The 24,373-nt window shown below is 42.0% G+C and overlaps 1 protein-coding gene across 3 annotated transcripts in view; it reads left to right on the top strand.

Moving 5' to 3' along the window:
• KCNK2 (potassium two pore domain channel subfamily K member 2) overlaps positions 1–24,373 on the top strand; it is a 195,653-nt gene that overhangs the window by 47,165 nt on the left and 124,115 nt on the right. The window contains exon 1 of one of the 3 annotated variants that reach the window (XM_003999292.5): positions 23,853–24,224. The exons of 1 other annotated variant lie outside the window; for it this stretch is intronic. In XM_003999292.5, the coding sequence (XP_003999341.1) occupies positions 24,179–24,224 (46 nt within the window). In that variant the 5' untranslated portion in view covers positions 23,853–24,178. Of the gene's footprint in view, positions 1–23,852; positions 24,225–24,373 lie in introns of those variants that run through there. One more of the 3 variants, XM_019821798.3, reaches the window with a different exon arrangement.

Below are 24,373 nucleotides of genomic sequence, written 5' to 3'. Positions count from 1 at the left end.
AGATTCAATTTCTAACTCCCTCCTTCCCTCCTTCTTTCTTTCTCTCGACGTCTCTTTCCCTTTGCTTTCCATTCCTTTCTTTTCCTTCCTTCTCTCTCTCTTTTTCTTTTTCCCTTGCCATGTGGTAGGGGGTAGATTTGAGGAAAATCAGAGTAGTTTTAGATGAAATTATGAATCTACATTTTCTCTACACACCAGAGTATAGTGTGAATTACTTTCGTAACCCCTTCTACAATGTTCAACTGAAGCTGCTTCCTTCCTCCTTAATGCTTTAGGTCTTCAGGGAACACAATTACCTTCGCTAGAAAATATGACCAATGATATTAGCACAAAATCTGATTTTTGTAATTTATCACCATTCGTGTGGATAAAAAAGTATAAAAGAATAAATTTAGGAAGAGATTTAGCTATTTAAGCTAACTATTCAGTCGAAGAATATATGATTATACAGCTAGAAGACTATATATATGTATATATATTAATTTCCAAATGAATATTAGAAAAATTTGGATCCTACAGTCATATTAATACAAATACATCTAGTACAAAATTTTTTAGCACACTGCATATTCTGATTGCTTTTTACCTCTTTGTAAAATTTGGCATTATGGTAGGTAATTTGTATATCATGCTATGTACTATGCTCAATTTCCAAGCACTTTAAATATTCATTTAATCATATTGAGAACATTTTCCCATGCCATTGAAACACCTTTAAAAATAATTTTTAAGGTATATGTAATATTCAACAAGTCATATGTATTATGATTTATTTAACCATAGTTCTAACGATGGACAATTAACTTAGAACATTTTTTCTCTTGGAAATCTTCTGTTTATACATAAAATTTTGTGTGTGTTACCCAGTTCAAACATGGTAACATGTTAGCTGGCTTATATGAGACTCAAAAGTTTAGGGCTAATGGATTCATCTGTTGCCACCTACTGTCACCTCCAAACGATATGGTCTTTGCTTATTCCCAAAATATTTTGAAGCATCTGCTTTAAGCTTCCATGTAAAAGAAATGAGATTTAACATACTTTAAATTTCAAAATTGATTGTAAATGTGTTTCCATATTTTATATAGTTGATATTTCAAATTAAGCTTCAATGTCCTTGTTAACAAAAAAATTTTTTTTTCAAGAATATGACATCACATGCTTCTATGCTCAAAAGTTAAGACTCCAAAGAATGAGTTTTTTCACTGTTTTGCTGGTATGGGATTTTTGTGATTCAAAAATTATTCACACAGCTTTAAAAAAAAAAAAACTTGTGATAGTCTGTCAGATATGCAAGTAGTCTTGTGGATTAAAAGTTAATCAATTCACTAGCACTAACTCTTGGGGCCTTCTCTAAAACTATTTTAGGAGTTAGTTTGGATAACTGAATGGACTTAAAGGGAAGTGAATTTCTTTAAAAATGTTCCAGAAGTAATATTTTTCTCTAACAAAAAAAAGTGGTTGTCCTTATAATTAGTTTTACCTACTGAGGTTAAACCTGAGACACTGGGGCTCAGGCTATTTCCTTGGGAACAGATTATTTAGGAAATAGCTGAGAGGTAGGATGGATAAAGAAGGGAGTATTTGTATTTGCTTTATTTTCAAAAAGAAATAACCTTGAAGTTTTAGAAGACTTCATTAAACATGGACTTTCAGCTCTAAAATTTATTGATAAATTACAAGACACTTTGAAGTAATTTTACAGTGTAATAATAGATGCTAACAATCTTCAACACAATATTATAATTTTCATTGTAACATTCTCCCTTTTTTACCATGCACTCTGGCCAATGCATGGCTTTCATTAAATACTACACAGCCGTCTGACGGAGTTAATTGTGTAAGCCTGTTCAAAAGGCCAGAAATTACTCTCATGGAATCAAAACATTATGCTGGAAACCAAAGAAACAGATAAGAGTGTGGACTTTAAATTAAAGAGAAGAGGTGTGTCCCGGGCAATAAACAAAGGCAGTCAGTATTGGTTTGAATAGCTACCATCTTTTTTTTTTTTCTTTTTAAGTTCCACTTCAAATTATTTTAAACCTCTCGAGATATAAATAAGACACGTGATCAGCTCACGAGCCAAGTTTGTTGAATCGTGTGGCTAATGCCTTAGCCATTCTACAACATTGGATATTGACATGTAGGTGGAACACAGAGGGAAAATGAAAATGGCGTCAAGCTTCAAAAAGGGCAATTCTAAGGAAGAAGGTAGGACAAACACAGAATCTGCAACAACCCTAAGCTGGAAATACATAATAAAATCTTTAAGCTAGTATTCACAATTGGACATGGGATGGGCTGAAGTTTAATTCAGCACTATCAAGTAATAATTGATTAGACAATTGTACAAATAAGACCACAGAAGGCTCGTTTTAACCAAAGCCCTGCTTTTAAAATCTTTTGGTATGTTTAAAGCAAGTTTTACTAATCCCAAACTTTTCATTTGGTCTTCAAATACTTATTACAGCATTTACTATGAGCTGGGCATTGGTCAAAAATTTGGGGATACAGGAAGGAAAAGATTTAGGCCCTGATTTAAAAGAAGGATGAACACATCAAAAAACCAATGAATACAAGACAGTGAGATTAAGAACTATGAAAGGTATGCCAACAAATTGGACAACCTGGAAGAAATGGATAAATTCCCAGAAACATACAACCTAACAAGACTGAATCATGAAGAAATAGAGAATCTGAACAGACTGGGTACTAGTAAAGAGACTGAATTAGTAATCAAAGGCCTCCAAAAAAAAAAACCAACAACAAAAAAAAAAAAACAAAAAGTTGAACTCGGTGCTAGAAGGAGCAGTCCAGCAAGGTTCTGTGAGAGAAGAAAAGAGAAAGTCATGCTAAATCTTAGAAGGAGTCCTGAAAGATGAGTGGAAGTTAGCCAGATGGATTTGGATCAAGGAGTGAGATTTTATGCAAATGGGTCCAAGCATTGGAGAGCTTGGCTTCTTTGGGGGAGCATAGCAGTCGGCTGGAAACTAGGGTGACAACACATGGCAGCAAGGTAGAACATGAAACTGAAGAAATATGCAACTGAAGAGCCTTCTGTTTCTTGCCAGTAGCTTGGATTTTACCCTGAGGGCCGTGGGAAGCTGCTGGAAAGCTTTCAGCAGAATTGTACTCTGACCACAATAAGGAGAAAAGATTAGAAACAAGGCCAATGCAAGGACACCAACTCAGAGGCTACTGCAGTAATCCGGGTAAAAATGCTGAGGTAACATGTCCATCTTGCTTAACCAGTTTCCATCCACATCTCCATGCGTGTTTGCATTTTGGATTTTCTATTCAACATTTCATGAGCACTTGAAAGCTATTTTTCCTGCCTCTTTGGACACTAATGGTGCCAACAATAATAACTGATATCTATTGAGCTCTTACCATATGCCAGGCACAAATCTAAGCCTTTACATGTCACAAATTATATAATTCCTACATACAGCCCTGTGAGGAAAGTACTATTATTATCTCCATTTTCAAGAAGAGAAAGGAACAAAGCAGTCAAAGCAAATAAGTGACAGAAACTCAATTGGGAGTCTGTTTTTGACCAATTTGCCATATGTCTGTTTGCTGTCATTACTGTCTTCAATAACATAATTCTTTGGGTAATTTCTCTCCTCTACCCTAATTACTCTCCCCAGCTTTATTTTGATTTCATTTTAGTTTAATGAGCTTTTAGTGCTCTAGTTTCTGCCCCTGGACTCGACCCTATCAGGACCCTGGGCAAATCCCCCAGTTGGAGTTACCTGTCTCCAGTTAAGACAGGGCAGCCTCGGTAGTGGGATAGACAAGAATGAGTGACTTTTAAAACTGTTTATGACTTAGAGTTTGTGGGATTTGTTGACTAAGTGCATATACTGGCTTAGGGAGAGGTACAAGCTACAAAGATGTTATACCACAATTATTGGCTAAGTCAATATTCAGTGCTTACCTCATTATGATTAAAAAGTGTTACTCACAGTGACCCATATAGAAATATATGCGTGTATTTCTTTTCTAGTGCTACTCGTCTTTTCTCCAGAATTAGTAATTCTTAGTTTTAGTTCTTATTTGCTTATTTCCCCATGTACCTATCACTGTATTGTTCCTCAAGTCTCTGACAAAAGTATAAACCTTTTCTCAGTGCACCATCCATGAGGAAATCAGTCAAGTTCATTTTTTTACTTGTTTGGCTCCAGCTCAGATTATTTGCTCTGTAAGCCTATCTAATGTCTGAAGCCCTGGGGCTTCCCTTTACCATGTTTCCTCGAATTGCTTTTGCCTCACTTCTATACCCTGTGCTCCACGTCTTCCAATTTCTTAATCTATTTCTTATTTTTTCAGAATTGTTAATGTTCACTTCTTTTTGAGAGAGAGAGAAAAAAAAAAAACACAGAGTGAGAGCAGGGGAGGGGCAGACAGAGAGGGAGACACAGAATCTCAAACAGGCTCCAGGCTCTGAGCTGTCAGCACAGAGTCTGACTTGGGGCAGAAACCCACAAACCGTGAGATGGTGACTTGAGCCGAAGTCGGACGCTTAACCAACTGAGCCACTCAGGCACCCCTCTTAAACTATTTCTTAGCTTTGTTGGAGCATATCATCCCATACCTGCTAAGGAAGAGTTCATGGAAACTGGGCAGAGTCTACATTATGCTCCACGTGTTAACGATGGACATGCATTCTGATGTAGGTCTTCTGACTTAAGTGGAAGTGTCATGCCACACTGATTTTTACGTTTTGAATGTCATCTCAGCCTAGGAAGTAAAAATTTTGAGAATTTTCATGTCTGAAAATAACTGTATATTATACTGGCATATGATTAGTTTGGCTAGGTATAGAATTTTCATTTCGAAATTTTTCACTCAGAAATTTGAAGTTATTGCTAAAGTGTCTTTAAATTCTGGTATCAATATTCATAAGTTCAAAAAAGACCAATATCACTCTGAATCATGATTTGTTGTGTGTGATTTATTTTTTCTCTCTTGAGGTTTTATTTTTACCTCCAATGCCCTGGCAGGTTCTAGCCTTTTCATATATTGCGAGCTGTTTCAGTTTGGTGACCGTTGGTCTTCAGTTCTGGACATTTTTCTTGTATCATATATTTCATAATTTTCTCTGGTAAAATTTTATCTATTTTCCTTTTTGTGGAACTACTATAATTTTAACATGATAGTTCTTGAACTAATCCTCTATCTTATATTTTCTTTCCTATTTTCTATTCTTCGTGTTTTCTGTTATATTTTGGGGACAATATCCTTAACGGTATCTGCTTAAACTTTTTTGCAGTTTTTAAAGTTCTGTTACCAAAATTTTTATTTCCAAGAATATCTTTTTTGTTCTCTGAATTTTTATTTTGTGTGCCTTCCTGTTTTTATTTTGTGGATGCAAGCAATATCTTCTCTTTTTTGTTATTAATTAATTTTATCAAATTTTCACTTAAAAGATTTACTTCTTGGGGCACCTGGGTGGTGCAGTCGGTTAAGCGTCCAACTTCAGCCAGGTCACGATCTCGCGGTCCGTGAGTTCGAGCCCCGCATCAGGCTCTGGGCTGATGGCTCAGAGCCTGGAGCCTGTTTCCGATTCTGTGTCTCCCTCTCTCTCTGCCCCTCCCCCGTTCATGCTCTGTCTCTCTCTGTCCCAAAAATAAATAAACGTTGAAAAAAAAAAGATTTACTTCTTTATTCTGGCTTTATTGAAATATAATTGACAAAAATTGTGTATATTTGAGGTATGTAATGTGATGATTTTGTAAATGTATGCATTGTGAAATGATTACCACAATCGAGCTAATTGGTATGTCCATCATCTCATCTAGTTACTTCTCTTAGCTCTCAGAGTAATAGTTACGGTTTCTCTGAAATTTTCTTTCTTTTGGTTTCTGGATTGTCTTTTTCTCTGAGATTTTTGTTTTTCTATTGTTTTGATCTTTTTGTATGTGTTAAAGAATTTCCTCTTGTATTTGATGATCCCTGGTGGTCCATTTATATTTATGAGAACTAATAGTAATGTGCGGTATGGTGGAGAGATTTTGTGGAGTGGTAGGTTTCTGAGTGACAGACTCTGTAGGATTCAGGCAGACAGTGAGCAAGAAAACCTTTCTTCTTGGCCTGTCAGCTTCTCCCTAAATTACCTAATATTTGGCTTAAAGAGGTAATTTCAGCCTGCTGTCAGCATTATGGAAGCCAAGAAAGGGAATGGAGTATTTCTTTAAACTACCTTAAAAATAAGATGGACTTTTCTTTAATTCGATCTGTATTTTTCCCCAATTTGTTGAAATTAGTGATACTTTTCTTCATGAACAGTTACTAGGTATTTGGACTATGATTGTCGCCATATATTTTCAGACTTGTAAGACCCCAAAAATCATCTTTGAAGATAATTAAACTATTTTATTAAGTTGTTATGATGGCTGAAACTTTTGCCATTATTGAGGAAAGCTTCCTTTATATACACCCATGCTACCTAAAAGAAGTATCCAGCGTCAATCATTATACCATATTAGCTAGTCAGCCTTATTCAGGATCCTCTGAAGAAATGGCATGCAGAACAGGTTACTTCTGATTGGGAGAAGAATGAAGGAAACACATAATGCACGATAGACTAAACTTCATTCCCCTAATGGAGTACCATAACAGAGGGTCCTGGGATGCATTAGGAACTGGGGGATAGGATACCAAATGGAAATCCAGAAAGAACACAAAGAAACAGAGCCATTAGAAAAAGCCTCCCTCCACAATATTTTCAAAGGGAAACAAAATTAACAGCTGGTTAGATCTGAAAAGGTGAGAGCTTAAAGGTGAACAGAGTGGCAAGTAACTCACAGAATGTATCTAAGAAGGTCTTATGGATGAATCCACTTGAGTAGAGCTCTAAAGTACGAAAAGTAACATGATGTAGGGGAGGACAGAGAAAAAATAGATTGTTATCTATCTGATTATTAGCATTTTTGTTGTAATCTAAGTAAACTAGGTAAGTTTATATGTGCTTACGTGAAGAGAATTAGAGAACTGAGATTCCACACGAATCATTCAAACTAAAATGCCACCTTTACCTGAAATATCTTAAATATCCTGATAATTGAGACAAAATTGTGTCAGTTTTGCCTTTTTAAAAGCTTTCATGCCATGGATAATTGGCTCAGTTGCGTGCGTGTGTGTGTGTGTTTGTGTGTGTGTGTAATATGGATCCAAATAAAATAAATAACTGGATGGCATAGAGTTTAGAAAATTTAGAAACTGCCCCAATGCTAGACATAGGACATTTGGCTACATTGCCTTGGTGATGATGAGCTGCAGAATCCAATGTCTAGAACAGTGTTTGTTTCCCTGGGTGATTCCAGCAGGCTTGGACTTGCTCAGTATTTTCTCGCGAGCTCACTGCTCTGACACCGAGCTTCTCCATAAAGGGATGCAGGTAACTGGAAAAGCAATGGCGTGTCATAGGTACAGCTGGAACCTGGGTCAGGGAAGAAGAGGATGAAACTACAGCTGAGTCTGGTTTTCCAGGAGACAGGCAACAGAGGCTACTCTTTGTCTTTCTTAAACAACAAGGCCAAGCTTCATTAAGGGCTGAGTTGTTTAATATTCAAGTGTTCAGGCTGAAGTCTTTCTCTGGTAATTGTTTTATACTTCTACTTAAATTCCTACGCAGTTTCAAATAGAAAAGGTCTGACTTCCTCTCCCTGCTAAGGCTTCCCACCCCCCACCCCATATGCCTTCATTAGTTCTTGTGTTTGTGGGTTGTACAGGAGTGTGAAGCAGTGTTTCCATTTCAGTTGTGTTTTATCAGATTAGGTCATTATTTGATTTGGGGAAACTCTGGAAATGAAAAGTGATAAGAGATTACAAATGTGCAGAAATTGCAACATGTCGCTTATTTAAAGTAGTTTTAATTGGAGGAATTAGACATTATATCATCAAAGATCTGCTTTCTTACACATAGAGATGCACCTAAATACTTTAAGCAGATGTTTATAAAACATGATGCAAACAAAACTTTGAGCCAGAAGTTGCAAAGAAACTTACATGCTCTTTAAATTTTTTCAAAAGACTTCTCATTGATACTTAGTTTTAGCCAGATTTTCAGGGAAGAAAAAAGAATAAAAGGCAAGAAATGGACTTTAGCATCAAAGGCATGAATTGAGATACATAAAATCCGTGTATTAGAACATTTCAGACCTCAGAAACAGTCTTTCCTTAGCAGCGGTCATATGGCTACTGACTGGAAGTAAATTATGACTTCTTAATCTTTCAGTGTCACATTAAATGAGAATTAGTTACCCAGGAGCCAAGTGATAAAAGGGACTTTGTCTAGGCAAATGCTGTTAGGAAATTGTGCATGTAATTAACTTGCAAGCAAGCCTCTTTTTCTAAGCAACTGCTTTGTTTTCACAAATACTATATACATTCGTATTTGATGGGAAAATTTGGATAACTTGCTTTAGCTACCCATGTGCTAAGGGGGTCTGGCCATTAACAAGTCACATGTCTTTGGAAGAAAAATTGGGAGGAAGGGAAAGAAAGATGTCTCTTCTGAAATTTCAGAATTTCAGAGCACTGTTCAGCCAGTGCTCTAAACGGAGTGTGGATCTGGTGACTGCTGAACTGTTTCTGATGTGGATATTTTAACTCTAAGTTAAGCTCTTAACTCAGGAGTTTTTGCTTTGGTATAGTAGTCAGTAGAGAGGGCTGGCCAAGGTAGTCAGACAGGGTAGAAAGGCATGGAAGAGACTCTTTGCCCCTTTCTCTTTGTCTCATGTCTACAGGACCTTCTTTCATTATTTTATGGTTTTTTTAAAATTTTTTAATATTTATTTATTTATTTATTTATTTATTTATTTATTTATTTATTTTGAGACAGAGAGAGACAGAGCATGAACGGGGGAGGGTCAGAGACAGAGGGAGACACAGAATCCAAAACAGGCTCCAGGCTCTGAGCTGTTGGCACAGAGCCCGACGTGGGGCTGGAACTCACAGACCATGAGATCATGACCTGAGCCGAAGTCGGACGCTCAACCGACTGAGCCACCCAGGCGCCCCTCATTATTCCATAAGTTAAGGCCAAGTATTAGATTTTAAATGATAGAGGTTTTTACTCTAAATTTGATCAGGGAAAATGGATCATTCTAAAACAAAAACCTGTATATCTCAACATGGATAAATCTTGATAACATAAATTCTGAGTGAGAAAAATAAAGGCGGTTGAAAAGCATTCATATAATAAGATACACTGTGTAAAATTTAAAATACTTTAGGGGCGCCTGGGTGGCTCAGTCAGTTGGGGGTCCGACTTGAGCTCAGGTCACCATCTTGCGGTCCGTGAGTTCGAGCCCGGCGTCAGGCTATGGGCTGATGGCTCAGAGCCTGGAGCCTGCTTCAGATTCTGTCTCCATCTCTCTCTGCCCCTCCCCCGTTCATACTCTGTCTCTGTCTCAAAAATAAATAAATGTTAAAAAAAAAATTTAAAATACTTTATATTTTATGGCTGCATACATACTTAGGAAAGATATTTACAGTCACAAGAAGGATAAATGAACACCAACTCCAGAAGAGCGGCAATCTGGGGGGAGGGAAAAAGAAGAGAGGAACAGGGTGGTCTGGGGTCAGCTGGGGCTCTTGTTGTAATCTGTTTTTCCTCAAAAAAGGAAAAAAATATATACCTGAAGCAAATATGGTAAAATGTTAGTACTTTTAAAATCCAGGTTTATGTTGGGGCACCTGGGTGACTCCATTGGTTCAACATCTGATACTCGATCTCAGCCCAGGTCTTGATCTCAGGGTTGTGAGTTTGGGCCCCTCATCGGGCCCCATGCTGGGCATGAAGCCTACTTAAAAATAAGCAAACAAACAAACAAACAAATAAAATCCAGGTTTATGCTATTTTCTGTTCTTTTGGAGTATTTAACAATTAAAAATTTATAAAATATATATAAAAAAAGTCGCTGAGGTTGCTGAAATACTTGAGTTCATTTCAACAAGCTTTTGTTAGAATTTACTATGTAGTAGGCATTAGGGACACAATCATGAGGGTGACATGGTCCCTACCGTAAGGGACACAACGTCAAGAGGGGAAGAGAGATGTACAAATACAATCAAATGTGCTGATCACAATCATGTTATGTATAATGGTTTCTAGTAGAAGGATCAACTCTGTGATGACTTCACTAGAAAATATTGAGGAGATCTAGACCTGATTCACAACAAAAAGTCATCATGAATTGAATTAAAAAATAACTTACTTTCACATTTAATAGTTTAAACAAATTGCTAACAAAGAAGTCCTCAAAAAGAAGTCCTCAAAATATGACTGGCCAATATCCCATTATAATTTATTTAAATAGACTTATTGTATACCTAACAGATGGTCCCTTCCAAGTGTGCCTTTATAATTCATTGTTTTTATTTCTTTGGGGAAATGTTGTCTTCCCAGCTAGATAATCAAATCTTCACAAAGAGGGCTTTCCAGTTTTCATATTTTTATCACCCAGTCTCTGGACTTTTAGTACAGTCCTTTATAAACAATAACATTGGTTTGATTTTTACTGGACACAAATTATATGTTATAGAATTACAGTAAGGAGGGGACTTAACCCCCAAGTCAGAGTTCAGGGCTGAGGGCAGCAGGGAAGACGCCTGGGGTTTTAAAATCTATGCTGCCCCCAAATATGCAGATACAGTATATGAAGAACATAATGCCCCATATAAAAATGGTGCAAATGGCATCCATCACGTTAGGCAAAGGAAACACTACAGTTAATTACCAAGAAGGTTGGCAAGGCATTTTGGAATCCGAACAACGCAACACTGGCTCCCCTTCTTGAGAAAATATTAATGGAAAACACTAAAGTTTTTTTCCACCCAACTCTCTTCCAAAGAAAAACTACCACAAAACTTAGCATTCCACTGTTGGGGTGGATATGAAAATGAAAAAAAAGACAGTTTATTCTGTTCACAGCTGTACTTGATGGCCAATAGATTTTTATCAACAATTGTTTAAAACTAGAACAGTCAATATTCAACATCTTGGTTTTAATTAAACTGAGCATCATGTGACACATTATTATGTGTGTGTGTGTATGCTAAGATGCTGGCATAACGTGAGAGGAGTAAGAGAAATCCCTAGTAAATGAGCAAAGGGGGAACAGGTACAATATCTGAGTCACAGTAGAAGTAAACACACATTACACCTTTAGGCCCAATAGCAAACTTCTTCCTGGGGCCCTTGTTGTGCTTATAGGTTATTTGCATACACTGGTCCCCTTAGCAACCAACAGCTTGGGGATATAAAAGTTTTACTTTAACCAAAAACCTGTTTGTGGAAAAGAAGAGTTTTATCTGTGTCCAGAAAACAACATTGATAATAATGAAAGGGGGAAAAAGTCAGGCAACCCCAGAAGAGTTTAAAGTAATCATGGTTGCTAAGGAGATACAAAGTAGTCCACACAATTAAAGGGACAGTTTCAGATAGCAAGAGTCCAAAATGTTGGGACCAGGGCCAAAGGGAGATCTGAGTATGTGCATGGTAAAGAAAGTGGCACCACTATATCTATAATGGTGACAATAGACCTTTGGATCTGTTTCTGGGCTCCCAAAGGAGCCTCTTGAACCCACCTATGGTCTCCCTTTCTCTCTAACTGGATGCCACTTCCCTGTCCTTTGTTCTCTGCATCCTAGTAAGGGCTTCACTCCTATCAGGTAGACAGGAAAAGCTCCCTGCCCCAGGAAGGAGCTACCTGAGTTGCAGTGTCCTTTTCTTTCTAGAACAGAAGGGCTAGAATCTGACTCTGTCTTTTGCAGCCTGGATTACCTGATTCCTTCCTGAATCTCACTTGCCCAGTTGGTTCCCAAAAGCCAGCCTCCAGGGGTGCCTGGGTGGCTCAGTCAGTGAAGCATCTGACTTTGGCTCAGGTCATGATCTCACAGTTTGTGAGTTCGAGCTCCGCGTCTCAGGCTCTGTGCTGACAGCTCAGAGCCTGGAGCCTGCTTCAGATTCTGTGTCTCCCTCTCTTTCTGCCCCTCCCCCACTCATGCGCACGCGCGCACTCTCTCTCTCAATAATAAATAAATGTTAAAAAAATTTTTAAAGCCAGCCTCCAGGTGTTTGCTGGGCTGAGCCCCAGAAAATAACTGACCTCTTCCTTTGTTTCACTTCTTATTTCAAGTCCGTATTCTTTACTCTCTCCATGGTTCAGTGCCATCAGTGGAAACAACAGTATTAATAGTGACTAATGTTTATTGAGTTCTTACTATATTCCAGGCACTGTTCTGAACACATTTCAAGGATTAGCTCATTAAGATCTCATTAGAAAGAAGTTGATATCTTTTCATCCCCATTTCACAGATAAAACAAAAAACAAACAAACAAACAAACAAAACAAGGCACAGCTCATACATGGCTGGGCCTGAACTTGAATCTAGGCAGCTCCTTAATCTTGGCCACTGGGCTATGCTGATTTGCATATGAATCTGTGCCGTAATAGAATTACAGGAGATAATGAAAGACATGGAAGAAATATAGTGACTTTCAATGTACCTAAGATACCTTGATGTGAATTAAATGCTTTTTGATCATAAATGTCACAGTTACCATGAAATCCTTGTTTGAAGGTCGTAAAACCTGGGGATTTTGTGTGTGTTGGGATAGGGGTGGTCTTCTGGTCACACCAATTCAACAAAAATCTTGATTGCCCACTAATATATCAAAAAGAATTCAGGTAAGATGCCTGCCCTCAGAGAGCTTTTAGTCAATTAGGGGAAGCCAGACATAAAGACAAACACACAAGTGTAAAATTTTCTATAAGTGTATATCAGGACACATGGGCAATTGTGATCAAATTTATCACAGGTAAACAACAGGGAGAGATTTCTCCACAGAGAATAGTCAGATATAGGATCAGGCAACTGTCCTGTTCAAATTAAATTAATTACCTGATTACATTTTTTATCTTCTAATGTCTGAAGAAGCAGAGATTTCAGAAGAACTTGGGGCCAAGCTTAACTTTCCTCATTATATCTTGTTCTCATTCAAAGTATAGTTACAGGGATCATGAGGTGTGGAAGTTTCTATGATGGTTCCAAATGTTTTGAATGGCTGCTTTGGCAGGTCACAAATATATTTACATAACTGGCTGCGTTGTAGTCCTAGTGGGATGCTGACATGTCTTGTGACTCTCAGGTCTGAGAGAAGCTTGTAGAGATTGTGACAACCCTGAATTAACATTCGCCCTCACTTATTACCTAATCATGGACATTAATTATGTCATGGAAGGGTTTCTGGTGAAGATAGATAAGGTCTGTATTTTGAGTGGCTGCTTTGGGAAGGTCAAAAGTGCTGTCTGTGATATCTAGCCTTCAAGCACTTCAGATGTGATTTCCAAGCTGAAAGCTGGGCCAACCCAAGAACATTCTATGGGGACTAACCTGCATCTTCTGGGCCCCAGCAACTCTTCCTGTTGCAGGGCTAGAGCCAGATCCCCATCTGAAGCATCTAGCAGCACAACAGAAGGAAGCAGGCATTAAGCTGAAGCCTGGGAGAAAAGTATAATTAAGCCAATTCCATCAGAAGCAGGTAGCACTGTTAGAGAAGAAATGACAGCACTCAAGATTCACTCTTTCAAAGGAGGAAGATGAACTGGAAAACCCACAGGAAGCATAAGTTACTTCATCAGCTTAGCAGTGCACTGCATGTTGGGGCACAGAATTTGGGGTGGATGAGGGGTGGCTTTGTCTATAGCATAGCCCAGTACTTGGAGCTCCAGGAAAGGGGAAATTATGCAATAGAAGAGAGTTCCCATATGAGATCTAGCAGGGAAGGTACTGGTGAAAGAGGACAGTGAGGCTAGGAATAGGGTAAGAGGAGTGACACCAACTGATTCAAAATGTGGGGTTGGATCTGGTCCTTATTTAAAATTGTGAAAGTTTGATCATCATGGATTTTTTATATTATTATCATTTTTTAGAATGTATTAAAATAGTATTTATCTTGATTGTTGTTTTTGACACTCCTTTAAAGTTTGTGCCCTGGGAGAGTTCCACACTTGCCTCACCCTGCCAGCCTTGTACGACTGCAATTGAAATAAGATGTTTCAACACTTACTGTAGCCTGGAAAATAAAATCATCACATTTTATTACAGATGTGACCTCCCAGGGCATCTGATGCTACCTTAACCCAGAGGCTAAATCAGAGGACCTAAGGACCGTGTGCAGCCTACAGACGTGTTTTATTGTTAATTTCACACTGTTGATTTTGAAAATTGATCTAGTTGCCTCCATTTTGAAATTGAAAGATGTCTTCTAAAACAATGCAGATATCTGACCTTTCTTGAAAAATTAGAACGCCTAATACACTAGATCCATGTTCTTTCATGGCAGTAATCAACTAGAGCCAACTAGAGTCTCTCCTCCATTTCATTGGACCCAGTTGGTATGTATATTTATTGCCTGGTGTTGTAGGCATTGAGATTCTGAGCCCTGATTAATTGCAAAATTCTCTCAATAATACCTCTTAAAATGAGCTTTCATTCATTTAATAAATGTTGATTTTTGTGCCTACTAAGTGTGAGATATTGTGCTGAGGAACAAGATGACAAGGTACTTTCCCTCTTGGAACTTGTTTTGGTCTTACAGGCGATGTTATGGGTTGAATTGTATTCTCCCAAAAAGACATATTAAACTCCTAACCCCCGTCCCTCAGAGTGTGATTTTATTGGGAAATAGGGTCTTTTAAGAGGTAATCAAGTTAAAATGAGGTCAGTAGGGTGGGCCCTAATCCAATGACAGGTGTCCTTTAAGAAGGGGGAAACTGAGGGGCGCCTGGGTGGCGCAGTCGGTTAAGCGTCCGACTTCAGCCAGGTCACGATCTCGCGGTCCGTGAGTTCGAGCCCCGCGTCAGGCTCTGGGCTGATGGCTCAGAGCCTGGAGCCTGTTTCCGATTCTGTGTCTCCCTCTCTCTCTGCCCCTCCCCCGTTCATGCTCTGTCTCTGTCCCAAAAATAAATAAACGTTGAAAACAAAAATTTTAAAGAAGGGGGAAACTGGGACACAGAGATAGATACAAAGGGAAAGCAATGTGAACACACACAAGAAGATGCCCATAAGACTGGAGTAATGAATATATATATAAGCCAAGCAACACCAAGGATTGTTAGCAAGTTCCAGAAGCTAGAAGCAGCAAGGAAGGATGCTCCCCTCAAGCTGTCAGAGAAAACATGGCCTGCTGACACCTTGATTTCTGACTTCTATCCTCTGAGCTGTGACCAAGATTTCTGATGTTTTTAGCCACCCAAGTTTTTGGTATGTAGCTATGGCAACCCTAGGACAATAATATAGGCAGTTACTAAATAATGACTTAAACGAGTAGCTTCATAACAGTCGTGACCAGGAAAATGATGAGAGTGTATATGTGGGGGTGGGCTGATCTTGTTGGGAGCTTATGAGGCCTTTTCTGAGGAAGGCGTGTTTTAGCTGAGGTCTGAAGGACAAGTGGAAGTTATTTCCTAGTAGTGAGTTATTTACTAGAGTGAGCACAGTCTAGGCTGCAAGATCTGATGTGCGTGAAGTCTTAAAGGAAAGGAGGAGGGTGGAATAGTCCAGAAACTGGAAATCTGCTTGGTGGCTGACCCACAGAGAGGAAATTGCGTGTCTGGTGGTGGGCCCTATATAGAAATGGGCATTGGCTTACTGGCTATGTTACTTTGGGGAAGTTATTTTAGTTTCTCTGAAGGTAATAATAGTAGTTACCTCGTACGGTTAGTATGAGGATTAAATGAGATAATAGATGAAAGGGTTTTAAAAGAATGGCTGGCACGTGTGCCTTGATAGATGTTACCTATTGTTACGATTCCTGTTGTTCTTGTTACCGTTGTTATTGACAGGGCACAGGGGCACAGGTGTTGAGGACCCGGAGATGCCCTTCACATTTTGGTCTCTGTCCTGAAAGCAATGGGAAGCTAGTGTATGCTTTTCATCAGGGCTTCAACTTAAGCAGATTTTATTTTTAAAGGATCTATCTGGCTGCAGTGTGCAGAGAATGGGTCACAAATGTGGAGATGAGGCCATGAGTGAAAGGTCCCGGGGACTGGTGGTGTGTCAAGCCTGCCTTGATCTGTTTGTGGAATTTGGAGAGATCCACACAAATACCTTAACAATTTTTTTCAGTTCTACCAAAAGCCACATTCTAGTTTGTTTTATAGCTTTCTTATACAATAAACACACCCTGGGTGATACAATTCTGCCATCAACTTAGTAGATGGCCATGAGCAAGGCTTGTATGTGCTCATTGAATCACAGACACAGAAAGGTATAAAGGAAAGCTAGATTCTTGAAATCTGCATATGGGGAAATTAAGATCTTTGGTCATTGAACACATTAAAAAGTACCTTTAGGAGATTCCAATTACATTCTCTATTTGCTTTTTTTATTACCTTTATGTCTTTGACTTCATTTTAGAAGAGAGATCGAATTGATTTGTTCTTCACACACAAAAAAAATGGATTTGTTCTTCATTGCTGTCAGAATTTGTGGTCTCAGGCGAAGGCAAAATGCTGGACTGGCAAATATTCACAACAAATAGAAGTTTTAAATAAAGTACTGGATGTGCTGACAATTCATTAGGTAATGAAAGCCATCAAGAAAAATTGAAAATGCTCTAGTTCTCTCTGTATTTATGGCTGATTTTAATAAAAAGCATCACATTTGATGTAATTAGTTTGCCCAATATTGGCAGACTTAAAAAACTTACCTAATGAATTCATTGTTGGTGGAAGAGTTACCTGTGACGCCAGAGGTGAAGAGTGCTAAAATCTAGATACATACCAGCTAAATGTTCATTTCCTACTGATAGTTTACGATACTCGGTTTTGGAAGGGGAGAGAAATCTGGAGCAGAATTTCCTCTTTGTAAACTGAATATATTCTATTGTAACAGAGGACCATTTTACAAGGATTTCTTTACTTCACAATGCTTTTATTCAGTACCTTATTCCTAGTTGAGCAAAAGTATATGTAGATATTAGCTTATTTTTAATAATTAATGCTGGTGGCTACATGATTAAAGGATCGACGTTTATATACAAAAGATGAGTGTCTCAACTCACTTGAATTTTCAAAACTAAAAAGAAATCATATGGAACTAAGAATTGCCATTATAAAAGAGACTCTTGTTTGCATGAGAAAATCTTACCTTTCTCCATGTTTGTGCACATGTATTTATTTTAAAGTAAGCACATATACAAATCCGTTAAAAATATTGCTGAGTGTTACATATTTGAGAGTGACTTTTCTTTTCACCAAGCGAGTGTCCTGATTTTGATGAATTTTGCCAGGTTATAGGGAAAAGCGATATTTTTCATTTCACTTTTCAGAGTGAAGCACTTTAATCTGAAACCCTTTCAGCAGCTCCGTGATGTTTTGCTGAATAGACATGGACACGGTTTTACTGGTGTCATTCTTTCCTTATTTTAGCTCCACGATTACAAAGATTTGGCGCGTCTTCTTCGCTACTCTGTATCCCCGAATGCTAGAAACATGCCTTCCTGTTACACAGATGGTACTAAATAAATAAATGAACAATTGAATGAGCGAACAAGTACATTTCTTGTCCCACAAATGGCACAAAACGTGTAGGTGGCACTGCACGTGGAAAGAACTTTTGAACCGCACCCCTTTGAGAATGAAACTGAACGGTGATGTGTGCCTGCCATGATTTGTCGGCCAAACCATGGCTTGTCTCTAGCCCAATTTCTTACCACTGCAGAAACGGCCTCTGTGACTGGGAGCTATCAGAGCAGAGTGAAACCCGATCCTGCTTTTCATCCAGGACTCTCAAAGTGTGCTTCATGGAGTAGCAGCTTCAGCATCACGTGGCAACTTGATATTCGCGTCAGTATCTGTGTTTGATAAGCGCTCTGAGACATTCTGATGGAGGCTCAGGTTTGAGACCCACTGCTCTAGACAGTCTTTTGCTACCCTTTCGATGACATCCAACTTCTAATTAACGTATTCTAATTTTAGGGTTATGAATACTTCAGATGAATGTGCTTTTGCCTTGGAGGAATTGCCTTCTTAAAGTAATTTGCATATTTCAGGCCTGACTGACACTTTATAAGCTTACTTGGGATTTCACTCTTAGAAGATGGATTATTATCTGTTGCTGCATAGGAAGTGACCCCGAAACTTCGCTGCTGAAAACAAGGAACATTCACGTTCTCACAGCTTTGGGGGCTCAAGAATCTCAGAGGAACTTCCTTGAGGGGTTCAGGCTCAGGGTCTGTCGAGAGGCGGTACTCAGGTGCTGTCTAGGACTACGGTCATCTCATGGCTTGACTGGGGAAACTTCTGCTTCCGAGCTCCCCGTACGTGGCAGTTGGAAGACCTCAGGAGTTCCACTTCCAGGCTCACATGGGTCTCTCCTTGGGACTGGCTTATCACATGGCAGCTGGCTTCCACCAGAGAGAGAGATCCCAAGAGAGAGTAAGAGAGAGCGCATGGTCTTTTCATAACCTAATCTTTAAAGGAACATCCCATCCCTTGTACTCTATTCTATTCATTAGCAGCCCACAGTCAAGGGGAAGGTGAAACACAGGGCATGAAGAGCAGGTGGCAGGAATCATTGAGAGTCAACTTAGAGACTTCCATATAGGCTAATTATTTCTCACTTTCTCCAGTTCCTTGCATTGCAGTGTTTCAATTCAGACTCTCGATTTTTAGTGTCAGAAATCTCAACCCAAACTAGCTTATATAAAAAGAAAATGTGTGTGGCTTATGGTGCGGTTTGGTCTAGAGGATCCATCAAATGTTGTCACCTGCTCCTGGTCATCTTGGTTTTGTTTGCTCTGTATTGGCTCCATTCCCTGGTGCCTTCTCCTCTCTTATTGGAATAATAACCTCCAAGGTTTTGGGTTCAAGATCAGCCATAGAGCGTGAGATTCTCTTCTCTCAGAAACCATGGCAAAAGTCTCGTTGGCTGAGTGGGTCACAGGCCCATGCCTGAGTCAGTTAAGAGGTGGAGGAATCATGACTATATTGGACACACACTGTGCCCACAATCAGGATGAGTCCCACAGGAAACACAGCAGCTGTGAGAGGGGGAGGTAAGTGCCCTCGGAGGGACCACATCAGGCGGGCCTTCCGCTGAAGTACGGCCTATACAGTTGTCTCCTCCGAGTTTGTAGTGAACTAGAACCTCTTGGGAAATGTCCACCTTCTTCCTCACCATCCACTCCCCTCTCCAGTGGATCCCAGAGCCCTCTTGATCTACTGCCACGTCTCATCTCCTCCCCTCCCTCCTACCCCATGAATCTCTCACCTGGGCTAAAGCAATAACATCTAAATTCGCTGCCTACCTGCTTACATTTTTGTTCGCCTTCTGTCTGTTCTCCATGTAGCAACCACAGTGATTTTTTTTTTTTTAATGCCATTTGATGAGGTTAGTGCTCTGCTGAAAATTTGTCAAAGTCCTGTTAATTAAAATCCAAGTGCCATGTGGCCTGGTCTCTGCCTGCCTCTCCAGCTTACTCACTGTCTACCACCCATCCTCTCTCTTTGAGCTCCCCCAATTCTAATTGCCACGCTTCTGCCTTTCCATAGTTTTCCTACATGTTCCTCCTTCTTCTGAGGCAGTTCTTCCCTTACATTTTGCCTCTCCCTCTCTCCCCCTGCTCTCCCCCCTCCCCCACCTGCAGGCCCCAACTGTATCGTCACTTCTTTAGACAGGCCTTCCCTGATCCTCCAACCTCAGACACTCTCATTATTCTCTCTACCTTCTGTTTATTGCATTGACCAGAACTTTAACTTTATGTTTGTTTAACACCTGCCCTCTCTAGACCGGAAGCTCACAGAAGGCAGCAGCCTTGCTATATCCACAGAGCTCCTGTTTGGCACCCTGTAGGCATTCAGTCAATATCTGATGGATATGATTTATTCTTTCTCATCTCAAACGTATGCAGTGAGGTTATCCAGAAGATTCAGTAAATGGCAAGAGTTACGATAGAGTTGGAATTTGCTGGTGGTCTGGCTTGGCCAGGAACCCCTTGGTTCATAGGGTTCGGTCAAGCACACAGGAGAGACTAAAGTTCTTCTGAGAACTTACAATGATAAAGCACTGTATGTGGTCTCACTTTAATTCTTACAGCAATCCATTGTGAGTTCGGTGTATTGTCTCTCTTTCGTAGATGAGGGAACTGATGTTCAGAGGGATCAGGGGACTCTCTCAAACTCACATGATTCGCAAATGGAAGAGTTAGGATGCCCGCAGAGGTCACTTAGACTCCAAAGTTACAGGTCTGTTTGGAATTATGGGAGAGACAGTGGTATGCCGTGTGTGTGTGTGTGTGTGTGTGTGTGTGTGTGTGTGTGTGACCATGAGTAGGCCAAGGTCAAAAAGCAAAATAGACATAAAAGTGAAATCCTGTAGATTTCACACTGTTAGCTGGAGCAAATCAACAGTTCTGAAAGCACCACAATGAAGGGAGTGTAGAATTTGGGGGAGCTCAACCTTTTCATTACGTATTTCAGGTTTTCCTGTCCATTGAAGCAAAATTAAGGGGTTTTATATAGTCCTGCAGCATGAAGGAAATGAAGTCCACCTAGCCTATCACACTTTTGATGGGATTTGTATGTGGGCCTAAAATTAGGATAAGCCACCCCGTTTCCCTGTTTCTCCAGCTTCGATGATACAAACTACTCTCCTTCCTCGTTTCCCCCTCACTTCAAACACAGTGAGTGTGTGTTTGGCACAAGAAGGTTCTTCAAGCGGTAGGAGTATTTGGCTGAGGGGGCCGTGAGGGGTTGAAGTGGAAAGCAGAGCTCAAGTCAGTGTGGAGACTGGTGATTTGTGAGGCTGAGCTGGCTTCTTGCAGTGATTTCTTCTAATGTTACAGTTTGGGGTTTTTTCTTTTGGTCTTACTTTAACGTATCTGTAAAGTAAATTTGTGCCCCCCCCCCCCATATATATGTGCCTAATGAGAGAATAATGTGAGGGGGTAATGGAAGGCAACTGCTACAGATGCACCGATAGAGAAAAGGAGAGGAAAGGACAATTCAGTATTTGGGATTGGGGGTGAGTCCTCCATTCGATGCATCCTGGAAAGAGGCTCACCATGCAGGAGTATGTAAACTCTGAGTTAATCAATCTCCCACTGTGTGAGCATTAGTCAGTTTGACTGGTGCCTGACAAGGGGTGGTTAAATTGGCCAAAGACCCAGACGGAACAAAAAAGAATCCCCAAGTTGTTAAGCAAAAGGGGAAAATTTAAACAAACAAGCAAGCGTCAAAGTGTTTGGGATCACGTAATCTGGAGAACAAAAAGCCTGGAATAGGGCAGAAAGGATTCTGGAGGTGAATTCATCTCATGTCCTCATGTTGGCCACCCTGGCTCCAAATGCCTGAGGAGAATGACGTCCCACAGTCACACTTTCATTCAGATGTTCATCAAACACCTGTTTAGCACCAGTCACTGGTTATCGTGGATACTACGGGGGACAGAGAGATACGGTTTATGCCCTCAGTGAGCTTCTAGTATAGTCTGAAGTAGCACAACACAATGTGACAAGTACAAACATAGAAGCCCAAGTTGCATGGGAAGCAAAGAGTAAGACACCTGACTAGCTAGGGTTCAGGAGACACTTCCAGAGAACTGGGAGATGGGAAGGATAATGTCTCAAGATTTGTTTTACGTGTCCACTTGGCTAGGCAACAGCAGCCAGTTATTTGGTCACACACTTAATCTAGGTGTTGCTGTGAAGGTATTTTGTAGATGTTGCACTCCACAATCAGTTAACTTTTAGGAAAGATTACCCTTGATGATGTGGGGTAGGCCTCATACGATCAGCTGAAGGTCTTAAGAGCAAAAACTGAGGTTTCCCAGAAAAGAAGAAATTCAAGACTGGAGCATCAACTAGTGCCCGAGTTTCCAGCCTGCCAGAACTGCCCTGGGGATTTCACACCCCCATGAGGGTGTGAGCCAGTTCCTTACAATAAATCTTTTACACACACACCCTCACGCCCTATTGGTTCTGTTTCTCTGGAGAACCCTACTAATACAATGTCTTAGTCCTATAAAGTTGGGGAGAGGACTGGGGGAAGACACGTGAAGGAAGATGACTGTCCTCAGAAAGGTCTGGAATGAAAAAGAGAAGCCAGATCAGGAAGCAAATTATATGTAACCTAGAGAGTTTGAAAAGGTTTTAAGTGAGAGGATCAGATTCACATTTCAGAAAGGACATCCGATTACATTGAGAGCAGAAGTCGAGAAAAACATGTTTCAGTTCCAGCAGGAAGGAATTCCTAATAAGGAAGACATCTTTAACAGGAGAACGAGGTGCTGAATCTATTCTGGAATTTAAAGAATAACCTGGCATTTTTAAGCATTGATGGCCACGGGTTTGCAAAAGATTTACAACGTTCTTTTTACCATCAGGAGTGTTTCTGCTCTGCCTGACCTCCTTAGGTCTGTAGCTTTGACTAGTTTCTCACGTATACAGCTTTCACTAGGAAATACTCCCTGCAGCTGGTGAAATGGTCCACTGTGGCCAGGCAGCCCTTCTGGAAGATAAACTCTCACACGCAGCGGTGGAGGGGATGGGGGGTCAGCGGGGGATTCCCGCAGAGAAAGTGAGAAGGAAGAGTTTACACTCGGACTGAAGTTCCGCTACATCACGAGTGTGGTGGGGGGACTAGCCAATTTCAGCTGCAGCCTGTACTCCGCGCGCTTTCTCCCCCTCCTCTGCGGGTTCGGTTCCCTCACCCCTGCAGCCACGCGTTCAGCCGCCCCCGCGCAGCAGTCTAGAAGTCTGGGCGGGGTCTGGTACCCACCCGGCTGGGATCTAGGTGCCGAGGTGTCAGGGAGCGCGGGGGTTCACACTGATGTCCCGGGTCTCCCTCTCCGCGCTCTACCGAGAACGTCTGCAACCTCTCTCCCCAGCAAAGGGGTCTTGCCCTGAGAGCCTACCCATTTTTCTTCCATTCCCTCTGCATCCCTAGGTGTCTTCTTCACCTTAGCTCCCGGTGCGTTCCCCATCCTTTCTGGTTTGGAACCTTCTGTTGATCAGAGCTCGCCGCCCAGGTCCTGCCCCCATGGAGGTGGGGTGGGGGTTGCTGGTGACTCGACAACACTTCCCCAGGCGTAGGCTGAAAGGAACCAGCAGCCCATTACCGACCCCACTCCGGGGGTCTCAGGGCGCCAATGGGGGCACTTCTCTGCACAACCCTGGGGGGGGGGCGGTGAGCAAGGGGAGCGGAGGATGTCCACGTGCAGGGGTCCTGGGACCCGCGCCCCAGAGCTCAATCCCACACCCCTCACCCCCCTCTGGAAGAAGATGGAGAGTGAGAATGGGGATGTGGGGAGGGGGCAGTATAGTGGAAGGGGCTGCGAGGAGAAGAGGCAGCAGGTGAGCCGAGCCCCAGGGCACTGCCCCTAGGCGAGGAGGCAGGGGCGACGGCGGCGAGGGTTGGGCTAGGAGGGGGTGCGGAGAGGCGAGCCCAGGCGGGGGAGATGGGGGGGTGGGGAGCGGGGAGGAGGCGAGGGGGAGGGAATTCCAAGGAGCGGGCGAGGGACGAGAGCCGCGAGCCTGGAAGGGAGAGCGGCGGAGGGCGGCCGAGCCGCGGGCGGGAGGGCGCCCGGCGCGCCGAGCCCGTGCCACACCCCCCGCCCCCCGGGGCCCGAGGGCTTTGCCGGGGGAGACACACAAAGACATGCGAAGAGGGGCAGAGCGAGGCTCGCGCACAAAGACGCCGGGGCGCACGGCCGCACGGGCTGCTCCGACCGCCCCCGCGCCGCGCCTCGCCGGGGACCGGCCAGCGCGGAAGCCCGGGCGGAGCGCGCGGCGGCGGCGGCGGCGGCGGCTGCCGGCCGGCGCGGGACCCGGGTCGCCCGCGCTCTCCGGGTGACCCGGGCCCGGCCGCAGGCGCGTGCGGGGGCGGCGGCGCCCGCGCCCAACTTGGCCTCGGCCTCGCCCTCTGCCCAGCCCGCCGGTGTCCCCTCCTTCCCGCGATTTCGTTTCTTCTCACGCTCCCCCCCACCCCCTCCCGCGTCCAGCCCCGCTCTCCCCACCTTGTAAAACAAAGCCGGGGAAAATGCCTGCCCGTGCAGCTCGGAGCGCGCAGCCCGACTCTGAATAAGAAGTGAGTACAATGGCGTGTTTGTAAAAGCTTCAAGTCCGTCTTTTTCAAAAAACATTTTGAATGCTGCATGCCTCATGCTTCCCAGCGCCTCGCGGGAGAGACCCGGCTATAGAGCAGGAGGTGAGACCCCCGGGTAACCCTACCACCACCACCCCCACCACCCCCCGCCCGGCGCTTTCCCTCCCCAGCCGGGACTGGTGGGAGGGCTGCAAATGCCCCGCTGGCAGCAAGCGGACGTTCTCCACCTTCGTTTCCCGTCCAAGGTGTTG

This window comes from Felis catus, chromosome F1 (genome assembly GCF_018350175.1).
Source record: "Felis catus isolate Fca126 chromosome F1, F.catus_Fca126_mat1.0, whole genome shotgun sequence".
Taxonomy (NCBI): domain Eukaryota; kingdom Metazoa; phylum Chordata; class Mammalia; order Carnivora; family Felidae; genus Felis; species Felis catus.
The sequence above is the reverse complement of the archived record's forward strand: the minus strand, read 5'-3'. Positions and strand labels throughout refer to the sequence as shown.